The sequence below is a fragment of the Cupressus sempervirens genome, chromosome 10, assembly GCF_028749045.1.
Source record: "Cupressus sempervirens isolate cs-2001-9-10 chromosome 10, ASM2874904v1, whole genome shotgun sequence".
In the NCBI taxonomy this organism is placed as follows: Eukaryota; Viridiplantae; Streptophyta; class Pinopsida; order Cupressales; family Cupressaceae; genus Cupressus; species Cupressus sempervirens.
In genome coordinates, this window is record NC_143127.1 from 482,971,022 (window position 1) to 482,996,305 (window position 25,284).

The 25,284-nt window shown below is 36.2% G+C and overlaps 1 protein-coding gene across 1 annotated transcript in view; it reads left to right on the forward strand.

Annotated features, from left to right (window-relative positions):
* Positions 1-25,284, forward strand: part of SWP (RNA polymerase II transcription mediator) — a 119,466-nt gene that overhangs the window by 26,162 nt on the left and 68,020 nt on the right. The window contains exon 2 of the mRNA XM_089807772.1: positions 18,524-19,606. Coding sequence (XP_089663898.1) covers positions 18,524-19,606 — 1,083 coding nt within the window. The remainder of the gene's footprint in view (positions 1-18,523; positions 19,607-25,284) is intronic.

The window sequence follows — 25,284 nt, forward strand, 5'->3', positions numbered from 1 at the left end:
TACACAACTCTTGCTCATAGGACAAACTAACAGATACCTCACCTTTTGAATGCATATCATGAGTCTCATCAATTTCAAAATCAGACCTGCTATCTTCATCATGATGCTGATGGACTTGATTGCAAAGAAAATCCTCTTCAAACAATGGATTGGAAAATATAGTGAATTCAGATGTAACTTCTATCACTTCTTCTTCGAACAATGGGTTCAAGAATATAAAGAATTCAGCCATGCCTTTGTGAGAGCTTTTATCCGGATCATCTGATGTTTCATCAACAAGGCTAAAATCTTCACTATCTCCTGAAACTTCCTCATGTTCATACATTGTATGCAATTCTACTTCATCTTCACTATATGATTCCTATGAATTACTATCTCCTTCATCCAATACATCTTGAGAGTGCACTGATCGATCAATCTGCTCACCATGGTGATTTGAGAAAAAATTTGGACCATTTCTTTCAATATGTTTCTGATACTCAAAATCTAATAAGGCTGAAATTTCTTCCACACTCAAAGAATCATCTTCCTCACATTCACATTTACTGTCATCTGTAGGCATATAAGTATCATCATGGGCTGATTCTCCTTCAAAATGTTCAAAATTTTCATCTCCATTTGAATTTGAAACTTCATTTGACTCATATGTTACTTCAGCCTTAAATTCATTCTTCTCTGCAACTAGTTCATTATCCATAAGTTTGAGAAAGTTAAAAAATTGATGATTGTTGGCAGTGCTATTACATTTGCAACGATCCTTAGAGAACAACATGGTATCAGAGCCAACTGCAAATGATCCAAAGAAGACATAAATAAGAAAGATATCATTACTGAAAATAATTATAAGACAAAGGCATTAAGTGTGCAGAGCATTAGAAGGAATTCTAGACGAGAGCTCATAGCAAGCGTGAAGGCTATATGAATAAACGGGTGGCATTCACCATTACATTAAGTTGGAAGATTAAACACAAAAGAAAGAAAGACATATATTTATGCATACCTTCTTAAAACTCAATAAATAGAAGAGTACACTTGGTTGGACAATGTTGATGATTTGTGGCAAACCATGCCAGGAAAAAGATAAATTCTTACTTTCAAGGACATGAGCTTGCAAAGAATACTTTCAAGACCCCAATATTACATAGATCGACAATATATATTAAATTGTTCAAAACTCATATAGATGAAAGAGGCCTCGAGCGCTGAACCAGTCAAACAAAAGTATAGAGGTATGTTTATTGGTAAGACATTTACTATTATATATATAAAATTTAGAATTCATTCATGGTTATCAATTAGAAAGATATTGTTATAATCTTTTATAGAAAGAAGATTAGCATATCATCTTATGAGAAACTGATATAGCTATTGAATAAGAGATTAATATAATCTCTAAGTATATATGGTGATTATAAAGTAAAATATATTTTTATAAAATTTGTTATAAATATGAGTGAAATTGATCACTTTAGATTTTCAAGGAAATAAAATGTTGAAAATATTTTTGTACTATAAGAGCTATTTGCTTTGATCTTCTTCGAGGATGCTCTTGCAAGTGAAGAAAGATTGATGTTAGATTCAGAGGGAGTATGACACTTTATCAAAGGTAACTTTGGATGAGGAGCTTAGATGATTGATGTTAAGAGGGAGTTTGAAAGTCCTTGTGTGTGACTATATGGCTTTAATGGGCCTACCCCCTATGTGGATCATGAGGAAGTGACGACTTCCAAATGATTATCACTTGTATATGTAGAAGTTATTGAAAGGTGACGATCTTTGAATAACTTAACCTTCTATAGTGATAGACATTTTATGATGTTTGAAACAGATCATAATAGATTGTAAACTTGCATGGTGGATTAAGTTCCTTAAATAGACCGTGGCCTTCTATTGTGATGTACATCTTATGTTGTCTAAGAAAATCACTATAGATGAGAACTTTCATGGTGGATTAAGTTCCTTAAATAGACTATGGTTGTTCATATGGTAAGCATTATGAGAATGCATGTGCACATACTCTATGGACATTTTGAATACATGGTGAATGTTATGCAAATTGATGTTTAGGAGGCCATTACATAGAGTGCATGGTGAATGTCGTGTGACTTGATGTTTAGGAGGCCATTACTCACAGTACTTGGTGAATATCATGTGTTGATATTCTAGAGACAACACTCATGATATCAAAATGTTGAATATCTATATTCTTGTATTACATTGAGGTAATATATGATCATGTGTGTATTCTCCCCAACTAAGAGGGAGTGTTGATGTTTGGTAGCTTCAGTCGAATATATATATTGATTAAATATATATTATTATGTGAGATATTATACATTTAGATAATCATTTTGTTATATTACTTAGATAATAATGGATAGATATGTCCCATGTCTCTCTATGTCTCATGCATAATACAAATAAGAGTGAAATCGCTGTCATTGGAACACGCATACCGAACTTTATGACAGTGCTATTACATTTGTAGTGATTCTCAGTAAGACAACACAGCGATTCATGTAACCTAATAAAAATCTTAAAGAGAGGCCACTTAGGGCTATTAGTGCTATTGACACCACTAAGAGTATCAAAATCATAAACAACAACTATGGTAAGAGTCTTATCAGAAGGCTTACTATGGCCGTAAGCAACAAAAACATAAAGAGCACAAGGAACTCCATCTCTAGCAACCTTTCTTAAACTTACAACCAGCTTGTTGTAAGACATTTGACCAATGTTCAATAAGGAACTCGAACAATTCCTTGTAGTTGCCTTCATCACTTTCATCTGCTCCAAGAATCTTCTTTTGCGAGAGGCACAAAGAGGTGGCTGAGCTATGCATGACTCTCAAGTTAAACCTTGGAGAGACATCCAAATTTCTGTTGCAACTCAGCAACCTTGACTTTAGTTTGTATCAACTCCTCCACGATAGTGTTACATTTGGAACACGTCCCTTTTGGCATGGTTTTATAGGTCTCTGTTCTCTCAATTTTGCTTGCTTCTTCCAACATTATGTCATTAGTGAGGTTAATAGGTCCCATGTTGATACCATTAGAAATATGAGTAGAGTTGAGTGAACAGCTCATATGAAATACTCTTCACTATGACATCCAACTCCTTAAAATAGCAGGGCATAAGCTTGGAGGAACTACTAGAAGATGTTACTTGGGATATCTATAATGGGGAAAGGACCAATCCCCATAATTGAGAAAGGACCAATCCCCATAATGGATATTGAACCCTACCATGGCACTAGGTAGGGAACCACTTCCCTTTTGTTACTTGAACAAGAGTAGATGTTGTCACCTTTGCGAGGAGAGCTCCCCACCTATGGTTGGTTGTTTACAATGTTAGAGTTTTCTTGTTTTTCGTTCTTCTCACCAATTTTTCCCTCTTCCTCACTTTTTTGTTCCTTTTCAGTCTCCTCATTACCCTATCCTCTTCATCCTCAGTGTTGTCAATTTAATTTTTCATTTTGCCTTTCCTCATAGACCAAGTAGTTAGTCTATTTGATGTCTTGGGGTTGCTCTCATTCTTTCTGGTTTTTTTACCGACCTCTTCCTCATAGACCACTTCGTAAATGGCAAATTTAGCCTTTTTTGTAGCATGGGCCAATTTCTTTCTTTTTTTTCTTACTAGGAGTCAAGGCTTTTTGTTTGCGATCTCTATGGGAGTTAGGGGTTTCATGAGTTCCATGTTGGGAAACCATTTTAGCTTCAAGATACTATGGCATTTTTCCTTCTAGGTCCAGGTGTATCAATGATGTTGGTAGAAGGGGTAGTGGAATCAGGGGTTTTGTGCACCATAATTTGTTTTGGTGGACACAAAGTGAGGTAGAAATGATATTGCCTAAAAATCAGTCCTTGACGAAGAGGAATGACCATTTCCCTTGGTTTTTGGCATTATCCACAGCTTCGATAACAAAACTTTCCTAGGAATTTAAATGAAAAAGGGGAAAGCTATAAGATTATGATTGTGAAAATGGTTTAGCAATGGCATGTAATCGAAGTATTAAACCCTAAAACTTCCCTCTAGGGTAAAGTACTTCATGCTTATAGGCATACCTAGTTCTAGGGTTCCAGCAGTTGAGCTCTTTAATAGCCACTGTGCAATTTCATTGGGCTTTCATTCTCTTTGAAGAATTGATTTAGGCTATTGGTGTCAGGAATGAAACTTTTTTCCAATTTTTCGCCTGCAGTAGGAAGCAAAATTGCTTTAGCAATCGCTTCTTCATTCACTTTAAATGAGACTCCTCCCATAGTAACCGTCCTGTTCTCCCACGATATAGCAAACTGAAGAGACAAACCCTCACCATATCCATTCATACTTTTATTAAACTAAGAGAACCTTCCTTCATAGCAGATGAGCTACAACGTGGTGCCATTTTAAAATTCATCGTGCTTACTAGGCTCAATCTAACTTTGGCCCCAGCCATTCGTTCACACTCAACAATAGTAGCAATTCGGCTTGCAAAGAAACCTAAAGCCACAGTTAACAAACACGATGAAAAGATTTATTAAAAGGTTTGCAATTGTTAATGTGGGTGCCACCACTGTCATTATTTCGTCTTTTCCATCTCAAGAACACCCACTCATGTGAACAACTCTTTCCTTGTGGAGTAATTAGTAAGGTGTAGATCACCAAATCTTGCACTAACTTAGTAATAAATAAGTTGCAGATTTCCAAATGTTGCACTAACTTTTTCCAATTAAAATATATAAGATAATATTTTGTATTCATGTTAATATAACACCATATCGTCATTAGTGTGTACTACAAGGTGATTACATGGCATTCTATGTTATAGAGTGATGTTGTGAAGCTGAAACCTCTTTAGTGAAAGGTGTAATGATGAAGCCAATTTGCGCAAGTACTATTATAAATATGATTCTCTTTACGAGAGTGGGATCCTTAATATTATATTGATTTTGTGAATTTGGCTGAGGATTTTGGGAGTTATGAAAATTGTCCTGAAGATTGATATGCAAATTATTGCTGAGGTATAATAATTTGCTCACTTTTCCTCTACTGTTTCAAATTGTACCTGAGGAGAGTTTATTGGTGAAGGGAGAAACAATTGATCGGAAGGAATTCGCTGTAGCTGGGAATCAATTATTACCTACAATCTGGCCAAAGATCTAATTGTGCGTTTGCAAGGGTATCACAATCATTGGAGGCTGTGTTTGGCTTTATTCTTACACCTGTGATCACAAACTTGGAGGTCTATGTCCATATTTATTACCTATGATCAGAATTAGGAGGGACGACATTGAATTTAATGTCCTGCATGGTGAATATCAAGGCAGCAATTGGAGTTTTGGAGGCCACAAATATTATAGGAGGCAGCAGTAGCATTATTTAGGAGCTGTGATCAAGTTTAGCACCGGTTGGGGTATCTAACACCCATTGTGAAGGTGAATGAAGTAGACAGGGAGCCGCCCAGTCTCACGTGAGGTTGGAGAAATTTATCCAAAGCAATCACATGCAGTCATAAACTGTAAAAGGTTGTGTATATATGCAGGTTTCATTTGCAACATACCAATTTATGTTACATATTTCATGTGTGATCTGTATAAATAAAAATTGGCTTCTAAGAGGATTATTTTCTATGTATTTCATTTTCTTTGTTTTATTTACATATACTATTAAAAAAAAAAAAAAAAAAAAAAAAAACTTAACAAAACACCAAAAACAAAAAAGCAACCAAAAACCCCAAAAAGAAAAACATTTTTGCCATCAGCATATCAATTGGAGTTTAGACAGGGTCTTTACATTAGTGCTAAGGATTTCCATCACATTAGTCCTCTCAAGCCAAAATTTCCTCCTTTTCACTTTGTATCAAAATGAATTTCAAATAAGTGTTAGAGGTAAAGGAAAGTGAGCTACAGTAAAATTGATGTAAAACAATGAAGTTTCAGAAGGATGGAAGGAAGTGAAGCGCTCAATAAATTTGGTGGAAATCCTTAAAGCAAAAGATTCCCATCGGTGGAAATCCTTTGAGCTAAAAATTTCCACCAAGAGAATCCTCCAACCTCAAGAATTCTACCACTCCATTTTTTTGATTCTAAACGAAGGTTGAGGATAGGGGATGCCACTTAGGGAGAGTTCTAGTGTTAACGAGAGAAATGTTTGAAATAATTGTGAAAAAGGCAAATCATATTTGGTGTAAATCCTCCGAGCTAAGGATTTCGACCACGTTAATCCTCCTGACTTGGAATTCCCACCTTCCCCTTTAGCCTTATTTTCCTCATGTAAAATGGAAGACAAATCAAATGGGCAAATTGGAGAGTTGTGGGAGAAATGAATTTTAACACTAAGTGGGATGAATTTTGTTTATTATTAATGTATTTTTCTTTTCAGATTTTTTCCACAAGCTTAATGTTTTCTTGCATGTGAATTCAAGAAGGAAAAGCTAGAAGCGAATGACTGAGATGATGTCAAGGTTGAGCTTGAGACTTTAAGAGGACCAAGTAGATGGTTCGAGCCTGAGGACTCAATTGAGAAGGAAAGATTCATGTTCAAACTATCAACTTGCTAATGGAGATTTTAAATCAAGAAGAAATTCAAGAAAGCACAAAAGATCTAGCTACATGAGGACATATTCAAGGAGAATCAAGAGAGATCAAGTTTACAGGTTGACAAAGATGCAAGTGATTCAAGTCAATTCCATGAGGAAATTTCAAAGGATTGAGAAATCCCAAACATTGAGAGATACTTATGCAATTTTAACAAACATCTTCTCAAGCCAAGACCCTAAGCACATGATAACGATGATGATGTGACAATTTTCTGTCTCCTTTCCAATTAGAAAATTTCAATTTTAAGCATAGTTAATCAAACCGTGCCAAGTGTCCCATTGTATCATTGGTTGGGAAAATCATTGTAATTTTCTTGTTGGCCCATGAATTGGTGCCTTCATGTAATTGGTTGTAAATTTGGCAACCCTAATTGGGGTTTGTGGAAAGGAATCTCGACCCTTGATCTTGAAACGATCTTGCCCCTTTGTTGTAGTGGAACTACTATAAAAGCTTAAGGTCTTCTGTAATGCTCTGCCCGAAGATCCTTGGAACAAGGATAAATATAAGCCAAGGTTTAAAAAAAAAAAAACAAGTATGGATGCACACGACATACGACATACGAGGATCACAAAGATCGCAATGAAAGACTAAACAAACATCCAAACACCAATAGATTTTCAAACACCACTACTGACCAAAACGATTCACCGCCTAATGACGCAAATGATTTCGAATCCGAAACATTCTGAAATCAAAATGCAATACCAAGGGATTCAAGAACACCATAGAGGGTAGCCAAAATACCTCCTGAAAACTTCTGAACAAAATGAAAAGTGCCCGCCGTTCACCCGGACAGGTTTTCCTAAGACCTAGGCGACACGTTAATTCAATATTGTGCAATACTTTCCAGTATTGTACGACCTTTCTAACGAAGGCGTGCGATACTTTCAAAATCAAGGTGACACTTCTCCTAAACACGTGCGACACTTCATAAGTATCATACGATCTTTCTTCAATGGGCATGCGATACTTTCCAATATCGCATGATTCTTCTTCTTTGGGTGTATGATACTTTAAAGTATCACCCAAGGTTGACACATGGTTGCCCAGGAAAAGTAAGAAACGCTCCAAGGACAAACAAGGGATAAAACAAGAAGTTAGAAGCTCCACACCGGGGAGTACCGGATCCACAATCAAGGCATAGACACTCGAACAATAACTACAAGATGGAATTTGCATCTAACCATCTAAAACCTAGTAGTGAAGGGAAAGAACTGAAAGCAACATCGTAATGTAGTGAAATAACAAGCTAAGTATGTGGTTCCTCTCATTCGTAATAGTATCATGAAACCTCGAAGGTCCTAGCCATCCCCTACACGTAACATCCCAAACTGCCAACTAAATAGTCGGAGTTGTCTTATAAGAACGTCACTACTAAAGCGCAATAACATCATAAGAACATGAAATCTAATATGCTAAACCAAAAACAACAGATACTCCAAGCAGATAACATCATCTAATCATATGCTAAACATCATAATAAGGGAATGCATCAATAAACTAACATCATCTAAACATGATATACGAGCATTCCAATGAAAGCATAAATCACAAGAAAGCATGCTCTGGAACCCGAAGTACCAAGTGAAAATACCAACAACGGTCGCACTAGGACAATAGACCATCTTTGTACATCGGTCCCCAACAGTGGTATAGGTAGCTATGCCTCCCAACCATGTGAAACCCTTAGGTCCACTTCCGTCATGCTGATGGAGATAATGATCCAACCAAAAACACACATAAAGCAAACATCTATGTCTAACACTCACGCCAGACAGTAATGATGACTAAAACCAAGATCATGAGACAATACAAATACTATAGGTCCTGGTCAGACACTCAATGGGTTACTATGTAGGGGTTGACATCACGGAGAGTCGTCGGAAAGCCCAAGCTCAGATCGTGTGGCTCAACTCCCCAGTGAAAGGCTCTTAGACTAAGCGTTTTATTCTCTTAAATTTTATTAGCACCCAATGTTTTATTTAGTTATCACTTAAAACTTCCTTTGCCAACCCACTGGGCAATGGTCACCAGGTTGCGAGATAGAAGCCCCCTCCATATGCTACCCTACCCTACCCATGCTCATCCAACGATGAGTACCCGTAGGCATGCATATTCCCAACCCAACCCCAAATGATCACAACTCCTAGAAATAGCATGGAAGTTCGGGCCTCGCAAGTCACCTGACAAATGCATGCGCATTTGCTCATGTGTGGCGCACCACCATCTCAAAGATCACAACACAAGGACTAGATGAGAACACAATGCAAAAATACACTCAACTGAAAACAAATTCGGGAGGACGAATGTGACACGCATCCCAATGCAACATAAAAGAGCATCAATGGTCTGACTAACATCCAAACAGATGATCTAGGTCCACGATCAATATCATGCCAAAGAAACTCGAGAAAATAGGGTGGCACGCAAAATGAGGTAAAAACCCCAAAACTAGAAAACTTTGAAATAAAAACCCATTTTGTGTTAGGGCACAAAAGCCTCAAAAATCCAATAAAATTTGGGTTCAGACACTGTATGCAAAAATGACCAGCATAATAGTGCGAAACCCCAAACCCTCAGCCCAAAAATTGGGAAAACATTCATACACAACCAAACAAGTAGAACCAACAAACAGAAATAGAGGGGTACACTAGTTCTCAGCCTCCAAACAAACAACTACTAGAAACAAAACCAGAAACGGAGCTGAAACATGAAAACGGGAAAGCCCTACCTGACAGCCAAAAGGGCTAAAACAGAAAACAGCCAGGTAAAATAAATAATCTGTAGATACAACCGAAAATGAGGGCAAATCAAGGTCTCCCCAAGATGGATCCAACGAGTCCTTCATTGCAAAGATCACACGCCTATAGCTCTCACAATGAACAGAAACATGATCCTTCAGAAAAGGATTTCAGAAAAAGCTCTCAATTTTCCAAATTGCAAAAGTGAGAAGTGAAGAATTAAATTTCTCTTTCAATACTTACTCACTTTTTGAGTAAATAATCAATTAGGGTAAATAGCCAGTTAGACTAGCTAGACTCTGAATCGACCCAAACGAAAATAGGCTATTCCAAGTAATTAGAATTCATCTATGGCAAAGCTGCCAGAAATTAAAAACCAATTAAATAAAGCCCAAAAACCCTGAAACCAAAATCACAGAAGGCCTTAACAACTTCACGACAATGCGAAATTCTAAATGCATAGATACGCTCACTGGTCTAATCACATAATGCAAATGAGTTTGGATTTAACCTAAGTTGCACGGGTACCTCCCTCCCCCTCCGGACCATGTACCGGTTCGAACCGGTTCGTGGTTCTGGTCCGGTTCGACCTGGGTTCGTTTTTGGAGGCCTGGTTCGATCTAGTTCGAACCAGGGTTCGAACCCAAGAGAACCACATATAAAATTTCGGACCAGGGTTCGAACCCAAGAGAACCACATATAAATTTTCCACATTACAGCATGTTTTAATTTAATTTATGTTGATACATCTTGGGTCTAGGTTGGTAGGCATTACAATGCCATAGTTTTTTAGTGTTGAGTAATCCCTAGCTGTAAAACACTTTCTATTTGAATCAAAATGCTACTAAATTTGAGACACCCACAAGAGAAGATGCTCAACATGTGGCGACCACCATGACCAATTTCGAGGAATTTCAGGGCCTATTTGAGTAGCAATATGAATTTTTCAAACACTAAACAATAAACAACGTTTTATTGGGAAATGTTGCCCTGCAGAAGAAAGTTACGGTCACATGAATATGGTCAGGTGGGGCAGCTACTTACTACATTGTCTATCACTGTTTGGCTGATTATTTCTCCTCTAGGTATATTAAAAATTGTATTAAAGAATATTGAATTTGGGACGTCAAACTGTGTTATCCAAAGGCCTCCATGAATGGTCTTTTTCCAGTTTACTGTTGTTGATCAATGCTTGGGAGATTGTGCCCAAAGAGATTGAAGAATATTCAGCTGGTCAAAGGGATTTACCTTCTGCAAGCTAGATCTAATTAGTTTTTAACCACGTTCAATCGATTATGTTAATCATAATAAGAGTTTGGTAAATAAATTTATGAAAAGAAGAAATTTTTATTAAAACTTACTGTTGATCTGCATAAACTAATCAGAAACAGTTATGAATTTTTTAAATGAAAGGGAAGAGATCTAGTCGCTAGGGGTTCCAATGATCGTTGTGGTTTGCTACTATATTGTTTATGCTGTTTTAAAGTTTTTTGTTGTTCAAATGTGTTTATGCTACTATGCTACATTCTAATTCTAACTCATGCTTCGTAAAGATATATATATATATATATTTAAAAAAAATAATTTTTTTTTACATGTTTTTGTACTAACGAACCCAAACGAACCCAAACCCCTTTTCAAAATTTTGTCGAACCAGCGAACCGGTTCTCGAACCCGAACCCGGAACCGAACCGCAAACCGGCAACTTAGGATTTAACAAATCATTGGAGGGTTTAATTTAACGTTTAAAAGATACGTCAACCATATAGGGACAACATTTGTAAAATATGAACAGTTGAATCACTAACTCCATGTGCCACTGCCAGGGATATAAATCTTGCACATTGAAACACATGATCAAGTGCAATTGCATATAATATCATAGCCGAAGCAATAAATGCATTAAATACCTAATTTAACCATTTACTCAATTATATTGATATAGTCCATTTACATCACTCACGTTCGCATAAAACATAATGAAGCAAGAATGAAGTAAATATCCATAGCATAAAATCCATCACATAACAAAATCATAAATATGTCCAAATACCAGATAACTAGATATCATCATAGACCTACTGCCATCTCAAAATGACATCAACATGCAAATATGATAAATTGAACAGCATAACAGTATAGCATCTATGATATTGAAATCAATGTATAACATCCGACTTTCAAGTCATCTCAAATGAAACATAACAAGAGTATCAAGTATCTCTCGAATCAAAATATAACAAGGTTTAGACCACAAACACGAGAGGCACTACATCTTCTCATTTGTAATTTATTAGTTTAGGAGGTGAGATTAGATAGCTAGAATAGAATAGGATAGCTAAGGGTGGGACTTGATCAAATTGTTGGTATGATGCTTTCAAAGTATGGATAGTTCATTATTGGTTTTCATGGTGAATTACTTGTTATTGTTATTGCTTTGGAGTGTTGTATGGTTTTCTCAATCTTTCACTTGGTGTAGATGTATTTTCATGTCTAAGTAGTTTAGTTAAATGGAAGTTGTTGTGGAAGTTTAATTGTTTGACTCGAACAATTCCAGGCCACCAACTTCTTGCTGATGGTAAGGGTGCCTTGTGTGGTAAGCTGATGATTGAATGCACTTAACTTCAATTAATACTCAATCTTTAGTTTGCATCCATTTGATGGGATTAGAGAGGAGATATTGATTTGAAAACCATTCGAGTGTTCCTTAGAAGGTTGCACTAGGTGGATGGAGGCACTGTTGAGACTACATCTAGTATAGTCCAAGCCTAAGTCACAAGATTCGCTGAATTTCATCCATAAAGTTCGAATTTCAGCGAATTTTTACCCTTTCCGAGCTTCATCTGAATTTTATGATATTTAATATAATATTGTTATTTATAATAAGATTATTTTATTTTAAAATAATATTAAGCTATTTAGTTTAATTATTTAGCAATGTTAAACTATTTTGACAATTTTGTGGAAATATTAATTATATTTAAAAATAGATAAATATATATAAGTTCAAGTTAATATCGATTTTTTTTTCAAATTTTTATCCTTGCCAAATTTCATCCGAATTTTATGATCAACGAACTCGAATTCGAATTTGAACCTTGTGACTTAGTTTGGACTATCCACGATTCCTTGCATTCACAATTAGGAGTAGAAGTTAGCTAGTTTAAGTTTGGGTTGAAGTGGAAATGTTTAGAAATCAGAAGCTCTATTTTCATTGCACATTGCAAAGCTAAATCTTTAAGAGTGCAAGAGTTGATATCCATTGAATGAATAGCGTAAGTCCCTTTTTGATGACCAACATATCGCATCTTAAAACTAAGTGAAGTCCACTATTAAGAAGGAATCTTGAAGTCATTTCATGATCTTACTTTGCAAGTTTAGCACGAGAGGTGAGCTTATATTAAAAGAGAATCAAGTGTTTGTCATTTCTACTCGAAACATTAAGTATTTGATTCTACATGTTGTAGTCGAACAAAATTCACATCAGCAGTACCTTCACAATTTTACTGACGATAATTATCATCTCCAATAAGCAGTTTCAATGGTGCCTTTCACCACAAAGTCTGCAGTTTGTGGGACAGTTCAATGTAATCAACACATGACAGTATTTGTTCTTGCAAACTAAAGTTTCTGTCACTATATCAAAAGTGATAGTCGCACCTACAACAACTCCTCTTGGCAAATATGAATATATATACTACAACCTCAACTATAGTCTATGCCAAATTATTTGAGGCTTCAATATTTGGAATAATACTCTAATCATTAAGTGCCGTAATATATTTCTTCTCAAATTATGATCATGATGTAAGTATCTCTTTCCATTACTTCCAGCAACCAGTTACACTATTATCATCTTTTGATATCTCTCCCAATTAATTATTCACAAAGACTATAGTCATAGGTGGCGTGCTTCTAATGTTAATCCAATGTATTTGATTTGAAAATTTTGAAGATAAATAACTTTAGATTCCCCTTTGAACGGTGTGATCTCCCGTCTTAATACTAACAAAGATGAAGAGATATGTCTCTATGAATAATATTTAATTTATATTAATAAAATATACTTAATCGATATATTTGATTTATATAATAACATAATAATATATATTTGAAAATTACCCTGTTAATGGGCTTTTGTTGTTTATTGGGATAATATTTGCTAACAATCCTTATCTTGTTGCATCCTCTTTCAGATAGATTCCATAAAAGCTCAAAAGAGCTGATGTCAAATAAATTGTTGGAAGAAGATAATATTCAACCAATGTCCTACTATAATCCTTTCCTGCATATTCATGACAAACTATTATTGTAAAATAGGAGGCAAAATTAATCCAATCCATCCACAATTGAAATGCTTTCATAAATACAACTTCTGCCTTTTGAACACTGATAAACATATCGCCCATAATGTGTTGTATACCACATAACTAGGAGCCTCTGAAATTACTTCAAGAAGATTAAAGCATTTGATATTGATAAACAAACAGGAAAATAATAGAAAAGATGAATACGTTACTGTTCCTGACATCCTTTAGAGTCATGTGCCTAGGATATGAGTCCATCTCTTCGATAAACAACCATGCTTTGGATTATCCTCGACAGTGAAGAAGAGCAGTTTTCTGTGAGCTAACAAAAAAATATACTCCTAGATAAAATGCCCTGAAGCCATTTTGAAAATTTTGAAGGCTGAATTATAATGATGGAATTCCGTAGCAGGGATTGAGAGAACAAAAAATGCCTTAGGGTTTAAAACTGTTCAGGAGAGGAAATGGCAATGATACAGGTTCACTCTTGGCAATAATATCCAGAATTTCCATTCCACAACCCATCGCAGCCCTGGGTAGTACATGAGTTTTGGTAAAATATTCCAACTCCTCTTCCTTTCTCTGATCGATAGAGGTGATTTCTCGGAATCCATTGTTGCATAGGTGGAGTAACCTAGCAGGAATTTCATCAGTATTTCCTTTATAGAAACATGTCCACAAATTGTCGAGTTCAATTTTGAGAAATGACGGATGTTAGAAGGATTAATATGATTTGGGCAAAGATCTTCTCTGGAAATCGAGATGAGCGCTGAACAAATCTTTGTCAAGTGGAAAATTGTCTTCATTGATTTCCTATCTTTTGCTTGTTAGACTCCAAAAATAGATATGAATCCATTCTATGAGGCACAAACGACGACTCCCACTGCCTGGCATGAAAATGATGGCATAGAATCATAATGGCAGGTGGAAATGATGAGAGGACCACATTGAGGTAATTCATGACCGCTTATAAGCATCCACGACAGGCTTAAACAAGTTGAATGATGCTATGGTTGAATGAGACTTACAAATGGCTCGTGGAGATAATGAGGACATGGGGCCACTCCATCACGTGCATGATCATAGTGCAGCACTCGTGTAGCGGGGAGTCGTTGGCTGAAACGCTAATTCTGTTGTAGGAGAAATCTCTAGTGAGGACAGATCATACGGCCCATTTTGATAGCCATGATCGACATCATTTTTCTTTTCCATTTCTCCAATTTTGTGCAAACTACAATGCTTCAATAATGATTGTATGGACAGAAGAGATGCCCGATCATTTAAAAAAAACGTCAGTTGCAAAAAATACAAGATAAGATTAAAATCAACCACAAATCATCACTGTCAGCAAGGATCTTATAACTCAATAACCAAGGTTCTTGAGAACATAAGTTCTCAAACAAGAAATGATACTCAAAACAAATAGTATTACAAATTCAATATGGAACAGCTCATATGCAGAGAGCATGCTTAAACAAGTTTAATGCCGTTACAGACTTTTAAGAGAGACCCATAATAATCTCCAATTGAGAGCTGAGAAATTACAATACACAGAGTATCTGCTAACATACAATACCCAGAACACCTGCCTTTGCATAACAGTCATGGAGGAAGAGACAAAAATATGTCAAAAGAAAGAAATAAAAAAAACTCTTCATTCCCCTGATAAAACTATGTGAAATACATTGTCTCTCACCATAATGGAAAATAAAGAACTGAATCACCGTAAAGGAATGACCAGCAAATTGGCATTGAATAATAAAATAAGCGAGAACAAGTATGACTCAAACAAGCTGATAAACAGAACTCTCTAACAGACTTGAGAACAACTCACAACCAGCTGAATTCGCAAGCCAACATATTGAATATACATATAGTTATACCAACATGAGGGAAGACATCACACAAACAATGAGTAAAACAGGAAAGCATAAAAGCTCTTGCAGAGATAGATGACTTCCTTAAACGCTATTATCAAATCTCGCTCTGGTACCATGTTGGATATATGCATTGGCTTGCACCAAATGATTGGCCCCTTTGAGGGGTAGATTAAAACTGAATTTTAACACAACTGCAAGGGGAACCTTTGATCAGTAGTCTGTGGTTGCATTTGGATAGATGAAATAGGTGATATGATTTGGACCATCTTAGGCACTTAGGGGATTGCTACAAACACTAATGTAGAAATGGCATCATTAGATCAGGGATTAGCTGAATGTCAGAAAAGGGATTTTAGATGTGTAGAGGTTGAAGGGGACTCAATGATTCGCATGATGCTATTAGAAAGCGGCCTCCACCGAATTGGAGGTTGCTTAGGGAAGTATATGGCATCAGGTTTGGGAAAGAAAGAATTCTTCCATTCAATATGTTAATCGTGAAGCAAATAGGGGGACAAACAGATTACCTAAATTAGGAGTAATGTGTGGAGGGACTGAGATTGTTGATTGTTGTTGTGAAAGATAGGATAGACTATAAGTTATTCTTGCAGAAGACAATGAACAATGTCAACGGTCCTACCCTTGTTGGAGTTTGGGATGACTGAAAAGTCTGTTGGAGACACATGGGTTTTCTGGACGATGGATGACGTGGCCATGTTTGAAACCTTTGATCCAAGATGGTGCCAATGTACTCAATAAATGGATTGAGGGACAGTTGTGTATGATAATGATGATTGTGGTTATCCTTGGGCTACTTCTATCTTGGTGTATCTCTAAATAAGGGAAGGTGCAGAACTAGGATTTGGTGTGAGGTGAGTTGGCCTCTTCGGGCTCGTTGGATTGGCATTGAAGCAGAGTTGCAAATGATCAATCCTGGGGTTGGTTTCACAACACAATGGCAACTAGCATCCTTTTTTCCAATGCTTTGGCTTGCATTTCCTGATGCCACTTGATACAAACTAAAAGTCTTTTTGCAATGGATAAAAAAGGAAAAAATATTTTTGCTAACAATAGCATTGAATAAGTATAAGAAATGGAGCAGCTGGCTTTGAAAAGTTACAATACAAAAAATCCAGAAAAGCAGAACCTTAGCTAGCATAGATTTGTTTGAATGCATGTAGAAAACAAATGTACATGCAAAATGACATTTGCGAATTCTTGAAAAATATTTAGAAAAATATTTGAAATTGCACCAACTGCCTAACATTACAAGAAGAGCACAAACGCAGCTGGTGGTTGTGAGAGTAAGAAAAGAAAGTGTGGAGGGCAATAAAAGAGAAAAAGCCTACATTTCAAATAGGGGATTTCCTTTACTAGGGTTTTTGACCTGAGATTTTACAGATTACAAATTGTGACTTGAATTGTTTTTGCATTTTTACTGTCGCAAAGGATATGATATGTTTTGACTATCCTATTTATGTTGACTGTACAAGTTCAAATTGGAACAGGAGGATAAATTTAGCAAAGCTGAGATCTTATTGATTTTTTGGAACAGAATGTATCAGGGAGGCTCCAGCTGCAATCCATAATGAACTTAGTGCAAGTTGATGCATACTTGTTAATTAAAATAAATAAATTTGCTGACAGATAATGTTCTATTGGTTGTGATCTATAAGAATCTAAGCATACTTTATTGAACAATCAACCTAGGTTACTGGTACAATGTTTTCATGAACATCATAAGCTATGTACCCAGAGATCTTGGAGGCCTGGTTCAGTTCGGTTCTTTCAACTGACAACTATATTTAATGTGAATATAAAGGCGTAGCATATGACAGTTTTCATATGCCTCTGAGAAAAATGATAGTTTTGCCACCAATAATATCTTGGATGAGCTTGAAGTTAAGAAAAAGACAGAACCGTCCATGCCATGTTGAAGGAAAAGTGTATGGCTTGATCATCACTTCTACCCTTAATGCACATTCTCTTTCTTTTCAGATTGTACCATCTTTATTCTGCTACTGAGTTATTTTAATTTGTTTGGTAGTTTTGGAAAATCCTTGTTTCAGTAGGTCATTTTTGCAAGTTTGCTGAAATTCTTCTTCAGATCAGTGCATCTCGTCTGTCTTATTATGATCTGCATATTGTGGTCATAAAAATATCATATGTGAAAGTATGTCCTTTTGGCTGTTCTCTGTTCACTTCTCATATCCGTTGTATGCTATTCTGTGTAGATTAAGGATGGATTGAGACTCTCTGAAAGCTTTCTTTTTATAAGTCAAACTTGAAAGTTAGAGATGATGAGAAGCACTCACATATAGAGAAATATGCCCTCCAGTAGAGAAAACTATGCTGGCAATAGAGATTATAGACAGTTTGGACTTGGCGTGCAATTCCCCATAATATTTATTTGCCCTGGTAATGCCTTTGAATTTTAATTAGCAGTTTAAAACAATGCTGCAGTTGATACTGTGCTGATGCATATGAGTGATGTGAAGACATGCACTGCTTTGTTTCACTAAAACTTCTTAAGCATAAACTTATCAACTGTACAGAGTGGTATCTGATAGATAGCTTGCTTATTTTTTCTTCTGACCATTATTATCATATGAAATTGCATCTACACACCGTGTATTTTTCTGAACACTTTGACATTGTTAGCATGTATCTAGCTGCTTATTTTGCCTCAATAAAAAGCTATCATATAACATTATAGCTTGCTCGCTAAAAGAACACGTGGGAGGGTTTTTTCTGAAATCAAAGTTGGAAAATGTAGAAGTTTAATGATAAAATGAAATCTATATTTTGTAATTTTGTAAAAATAATTTTTTTAAAGTATTATCAAATTGACTGATTGGTGTTTAGAATTGTGTTCAAGTGTGGGGAACTCGATATTTTCATTATTAAGTCTAACTCATTGACAAGCAGGATATGTAAAGTAAGAGTTAAATTTGTTTTTTATGAGAAAGGGAAGCAGCAGAATACATTTTTATATATGTTATTGATATTGGAGTCTGCAGATTCCTTTGGTCCAGTACTGCCAACAACTTGAAGGAAGTTTGTCAAGTCATGATATGTGTTTTACTCAGGCTGCTGATACTCTATTCTTTACACATGAGGGACTACAACAAGCACGCCAACCTGTTTATGATGTTCCATCTGCTCTTGAAATTCTTCTTACAGGAACCTATTGTCGCTTACCTAAATGTGTTGAAGATATCGGTATCCAAACAGCCCTTGTTGGAGAAGAGCGGGAGTTAGCCTTGCCAAAGCTGGACACATTGTTACGTTCACGATTGCTTGAAGCATCTCTTCCAGATGAAATTTCAAGTGTCATGGTGTCTGATGGTAGAGTGGTACTTTGTGTTAATGGAGAATTTAAAGTTCAGCTTACACTTGGGTATCGTGGAAATTTATCTCTATGGCGGATACTGCATTTAGAATTGCTTGTAGGAGAGAGGAGTGGACCTCTAAAGATTGCTGAAATACAGCGGTTTAATATTGGTGATGATTTGGAACGCAGAATGGCTGCGGCAGAAAACCCTTTTGCAACTATGTATTCGATCCTGCATGAGTTCTGTATTGCATTAGTTATGGATACCGTGTTGAGACAGGTGAATACTCTAAGGCAAGGTAGGTGGAAAGATGCAATACGCTTCGAGCTTGTTTCTGAGAACAATTTAGGTCAGGAAGGCAACAGTGGTAATACACAGGTTCCTCCTCCAGACGGAGACATTGATGCAAATGGGCTAAAAACTCCAGGTCTGAAAATCATTTACTGGTTGGATCTTGTTAAAGGTGCAGGAGGGGCAGATTCAGGCTCTATACCTTTTCTAAAAATTGAGCCAGGGAAGGATCAACGTATTAACTGCTCTCACAGTACGTATGTTATAGATCCGTTAACTGGGGATGAGGCAGAGTTTGTGCTCAACCAAAGTTGTATAGATGTGGAATGTTTATTACTCAGAGCTATTTCCTGCAACATACATACACGTCTTTCAGAGGTTCAGAGAGTGCTCAAGACCAACAATCGGCTTTGCCAGGTTGAGGATGATATTATACTGAAGCACGCTGGTGATAATTCTCATGCACCTTTGAGTAAGGTTTGTCTTGTGTCTTCTCTGTGGTCTCAGTTATGGCTCTTTGTTATTCAACTATTTTCTCAGTACTTTAATTAAATTTCCAAACACAAATTCAAGTCATTGACTTTTCATGTCTTTCCCTGCACTGATTCGTTAATTTGCTGTAAATTATATGATTTGAACTTCCTAATCTGCAATGCGTAGTTGTGTGATATATTTCAGTCTCATTTAATTTTTATTGACTAGTTGTTCTTGATTCTTCTGTCTAGTTCTATGATTTATTAACAACAACTATGCTATTATTTCTTAACCGAATGACATGCTGAAGATTCTGCATGCAAGCAGAGGAGAAGCTTCAAAGAGGTTTTTGAAAGCTGCAAATTAGGTGCTTCATTCAGGACATACTAAACCGGACCGTACTTTGCAACTCTTCAATAGGTCTTTCTGAGCTTCAAAAAAAAATGAATTACAATTGCAAAGGATTCCAGCATGGTGGGGATTTTCAAAAAATGGAACTACATTGTTAGATTCTTGTGCAGGCACTGTTCTAGTATGAAAATGGAGTTTGATTTTATTACATTCTAAATATAGAACTAATTGGAGTTCAGACGCATACCTGCTGGCTGCTACCATATATTGATAAGGAGCAAACTGTTACAAATTATCTGCACTTAAACTAGTTTTGACATCTAAACATCATTGTAGAGAAGAAACCGTACACTCATCAGGATAACTGCAATTCTTAAGTCAATTTCAGCTAAGTTATTTTTCTTTCTGAGAGTTATACCCTATATACTTTAGTACAACCCTATATACTTTAGTACAACTTTTCCCAATTGAGTGTATTTTCTCTGTCGGAAGATAGCTAAGTCACTCTTGTCAAATCATTTAGGCACTCATCTTGATGTTGTAATGTCCCCTTTTTGTCTAACTTGGAAAGTTGCAACAATTACCTTAACTTTTCCCTTTTATTCTGTCAAATGCTCACCCTTAAACCAAGTAATGGAACTTCTACAAGTCATCAACTGCTATTTCTGATATAAAGTTATAATTATATGCAAGATGATATATATTTAATAGCAATGTCTGCTATACAAATATGGAATATGCTATGGATATGATTGCTTATCACTTGTTATCTTCTGGTGATTATAGGATGATGCTATGTCTAATATAAAGGATATGTCTGTGCAATCAATTAATATTGATTGCTACAATGGTTTGCTGTAAGCCTCTATCTGATATAACAAATTGAATATGCAAAATGTAATAGCGCAATGACTGATGTGTTACTCTATCAGATCTGTCCTTAGGTACTTGCAACTTCAATTTCTGATGCTGTCACTGATTAGCCTTCAATACATGCAATCAAGGTGCCTTCCTTGATCTGTAAAATGCAACCTGCAACTGGTATTCTAGGGGCAATTGCCCTTATTGAGCAGATTCCATAAGGATTAAATGAAAGAGATAGAATGTGTAATGGTGATCAATTGAGTGGTTGGGAATGTCTTAATATATCATTCGTTTGAAATGGTAAGTCGTGTTAAAATCATGTGCCATGTTCTTTTATAATTAATCGTGCCACTTCTGTATTAACTGCTGCATCCTTATTCTCATTTTAATCACTTACATTATCCCATGGACTGGTCCTTACTAAATGCTGTCTCTTAGAACAGTTTGCTTTATCAGCATCCTTTGGACTATTATTGATTAGATTCTACTAGCAGCTGCCTCCATACATAATTGGGGCCCTTTCATATCATATTAGATAATCCCTTGTCTTCTTTGGATAATTATTATCGATGATGAATTTGATTGTAAACTGATAACATTATGTTTTAGTGGATATCTCAATAGAAGACCTCTTGATGGGTTCAATCCATTGTGTTCCTTGTTATTTGTCCTTACATTGTTTCTTCTGTAAGATTTTTGTCAAATCTTATATACAAATATACAATGCTTGGTTATCGTATTAGATATCCTTTTGACCCTCGTCTATTCTTCCATGCCATCATTTGATGTTAATGATACTTGGACTCAGACTTTATTGCCTTAGTAATCCCCCGATGTAGATTAAGGAGATCATAACACTTAAAATATCCTTCAGGTCCATGCTAATCATAAGGCCTTTCCTTCTATGGAGTTTTAGGTTATCATTCATTGTTTTATTTTTTCCAAACAACGGACTGAGAGATAATTGACTTAGTTTCTGTATAGTATTACTGCTATATTCTTTAGAATCATGTGGGGAAGTTTTCATTATAATTTGGTGGCAGAATCTTGATAAGTTATGGGTATGAGAATTTACTATGGATGTTCACTATAGTATTTTTCCCCTTCATAATTGTTGTCTTCCTTAATAGACGCTACTTTGATCTTTGTGAATCAACGTTTACTCTTCATATGGTAGTCAACTTCGTACTAGTGCTCAAGATGATGGATATCATTCACTTTGGAATATCTCTCCATTTAGGAACTCCGCGTAATTCAGTTATGTGTCATTATGATTTCGTAACATTGATTGATACTTTATTCTTTAATGTTTTTTTTCGAGTGACAGATTGACCTTCATCGCAGCCTGTTTTCATTCACCATTTGACAATCTCCCTTTAACCAATAGTACTGCTCGTAGTTGCAGTCATTAATATTGGTCTTTTTAACACTGGTCACCCCATACTTGATGATCGATTTGCTTTAATGAGAATCTTTTCTAGGACTGATTATAAGTGTTGACTTCCATTGTAATTCTAATTTCAATTTTGCCTCTCCTAAAGACGTCACAAAATTGAGCTTCTTGGTTGACAGGATGGGGATATTAGGATGTCAAGTATTGAGAATTTAAGGGGCTAGGCTATTCTTTCATTATTGTTTCAAAGCTAAATTATCATATCACACTGATCCCAATTACAGTTAAATGGATCTTGCCTAGTTAACCACACAAAGATAGTGTTGCACAATACATAATGGAGAACTGAAATGTTGTCTCTCACTACGAGTTGGGATCTGTGCTGCACTTCTTTCTTTTGTTCATACACCCAGGTAAAGCACCAAAGCCAAAAAAATTGAACTCTGAGGCTTGGATGCTGGTAGTAATGAGCTCATTAGCTCTATCAAAGTGAATAAAATTATCATTTTTTTGAAAACAGAGAAACTCCTGGCCCAAAATGAGGACTGAAACTGCTCCTCATGTGGTTGGAGCTGAAGGCTCAATCCACAGAGAGCCAGAATGCTAAACAAAATCTGTATTACCATGCCTGATTTTCATATACACACCCACCACAATAATCAAAGAACATTCCAAAACAATCTTTAGTGAACCAGACAGGATCAAGTATCTTTTGAACTTGTTACTACTGAGAGTAGGGGCAAATTACATTAGTCCCTCACTTTCCCTATTCAAAAAATAATCTTCAACACGAATGTGCTGGAAAGTCCTGATCCAGCACCAGGTAAAGAGCAAAAAAAACCAAGAAATTCACAGGGAGATAGGGAAATTATCCAGGCCCTTTCACCACCCTTTGTGCACAAAGACAATTTTTACATTTAATTCCCATAGGGGGAATAGGAATTTTAACCAGATCCTCCTCTTCCTCGTCCTGACAACGTTTACAATTTTCAAATAAAATGCCAACAACCACAATTGAATCCTCTTTGCATTCACAGTTGCTTCCAAATCCTTTGAAATGTTGTGTTGTTTAATCATCATTTTGTGAAAGTGTTTAAGATTACAGTGAATTGAAACCTCCAACATATTTCTAATATTAGAGTGTCATGCTAAGGGTATGCACTTGTTAGGTAGAGCACATTGGCACAATCTCTTAAGGATGTTTCGGTGCCCCAAGGATTGGCAACAATCCAACATCAAATTTGTTTTGGCATTACATGCACCCATAGTTGAAAATATCATTATTGGCAACTTATCGCCAAGGGCCAAAAATTAGAGATTAATCGATAACTTATGACACTTCCAAAATTGCTTTAATTTAACTAGAAATGCAATTTTTCACAAAACTCAATGACGAGATGCATCTAATGAGTTAGTAAATGTGTAACTAAAACAAACAAGCTGAGTTTAGATATATTCAAATGCAAATAGAGTACAAAACAACATCCTCATGTGGAATGTTGATGGTTGGTAGCCATAACCTGATAGTCTTAAGTCTGAAGCAAACTAAAAATAGAAAACTGTCTTTGTAAAACTATAAGTGATCACAAATACAACATCAAAATAGTCTACATCTTCCTCTTCCCCTTCCGAACAACTCTAGTAAAAACTACTAGAGGCTATGGGGTCTTGATCAAGAAGTCCGTTGTGCCCGTGCCTCCTCCCTCTGCACAACTGGCCGTGGCTCAACCTCTATCGTAGATGTAGATGGTGCTGGCACTGACAATGATCCCTCATCATCCTCAATCTCCTCATCGCTATCCTCCTGAATGTCATCTAATCCCATTGCAAATACGCTGTTCTGCATAGCTTGCCTCTCCAAATCTTAGATCTCATCCTCTGTAAACAATGGAGGTTGCTCCTGTGATGTGCAATTACGGTAAGGATCTATGTCATCTATATCAAGTGGACTAGCTGGTGGTTTCTCTACCTTCCTTGTGCACAACCAAAGGTTATACTGCACAAAGACAAGGTAATTGAGATATTTCTGTGCTAAGTTGTTCCTCTTCTTTGTGTGGATGGCCTCAAACAAGTTTTATTGGTCCAGTCAACAACATACAACTCACACAATGCATAATTTGGCTTTTGTTTTTCTGTCAATGCCCAATTGCGGGTGATATTTTAAGTGCTTATTGCCAATTTATCGATGATAAGTTGCCAACTTATTGGGGGTTAGAATCAGCAATAAAGTCTTGAAATTTGTTGTGACCATGGCCATAAGTGCAGCAATGCATGCACCTACAAATGGGGCTATGTCCATTTGCTTGGTATCCCAAGTTCAGATGGTCCACTCCCTGACATCTAGGTTAGTTGTTTCATGTTCTATGTATTCTATGGAGTTCTCCAACATCATTTCACCTTCAACCCTAAGTCTTCTTGATTGATTCCCCACTGGTTTCAGCCTGGATTCTTTTGCTCTACCCCATTTCCAACAAGCACAACTCACTGAGGAAGCCATCATAGAAAAGGCCTTGTATTGTGAGGAGAGAGACAAAAGAGGCATAGCTGAAGTAAATAGCAATTAGAAAGTAAAAGCCTTCACCTCAGCAGCCATCATATCTACTGCTGAACACACAAATGGCAGCACTATTTATAAACTGAAATAACTCTCACACCTTTGATTATAATGATCACAACAAGTCTCATCATATCAAATCGTTCCAAATTTCTTAACCTACTGCCACTTCCTACATGGCATACTGTACTATTATATGGCGTGCCTGTTTCTTTGCTAATAACTTGAAAATTGTTTTTCTTTCACAAATAATATCATATTTTTAATATCAAGTATTTGGTAAAGAAGACAGAGAAAAATGAGAATGACAAATTTGAGAAAGTTTCTTTATTCATTGTTAATCCAAGCTGATTATGCAAAATTCTGACTGCCATCCGGATACATATAGATACAAGAAAAAATTCTTTGGCTGCTCATAGTGCTGGAAATGTTCCTTGTACATGGGGTACTTTGAGTTGCAAAGTTATTCAATTTTTTTGAGGGATGGATATTGAATATCATGAAAATGTAAGCTGGATT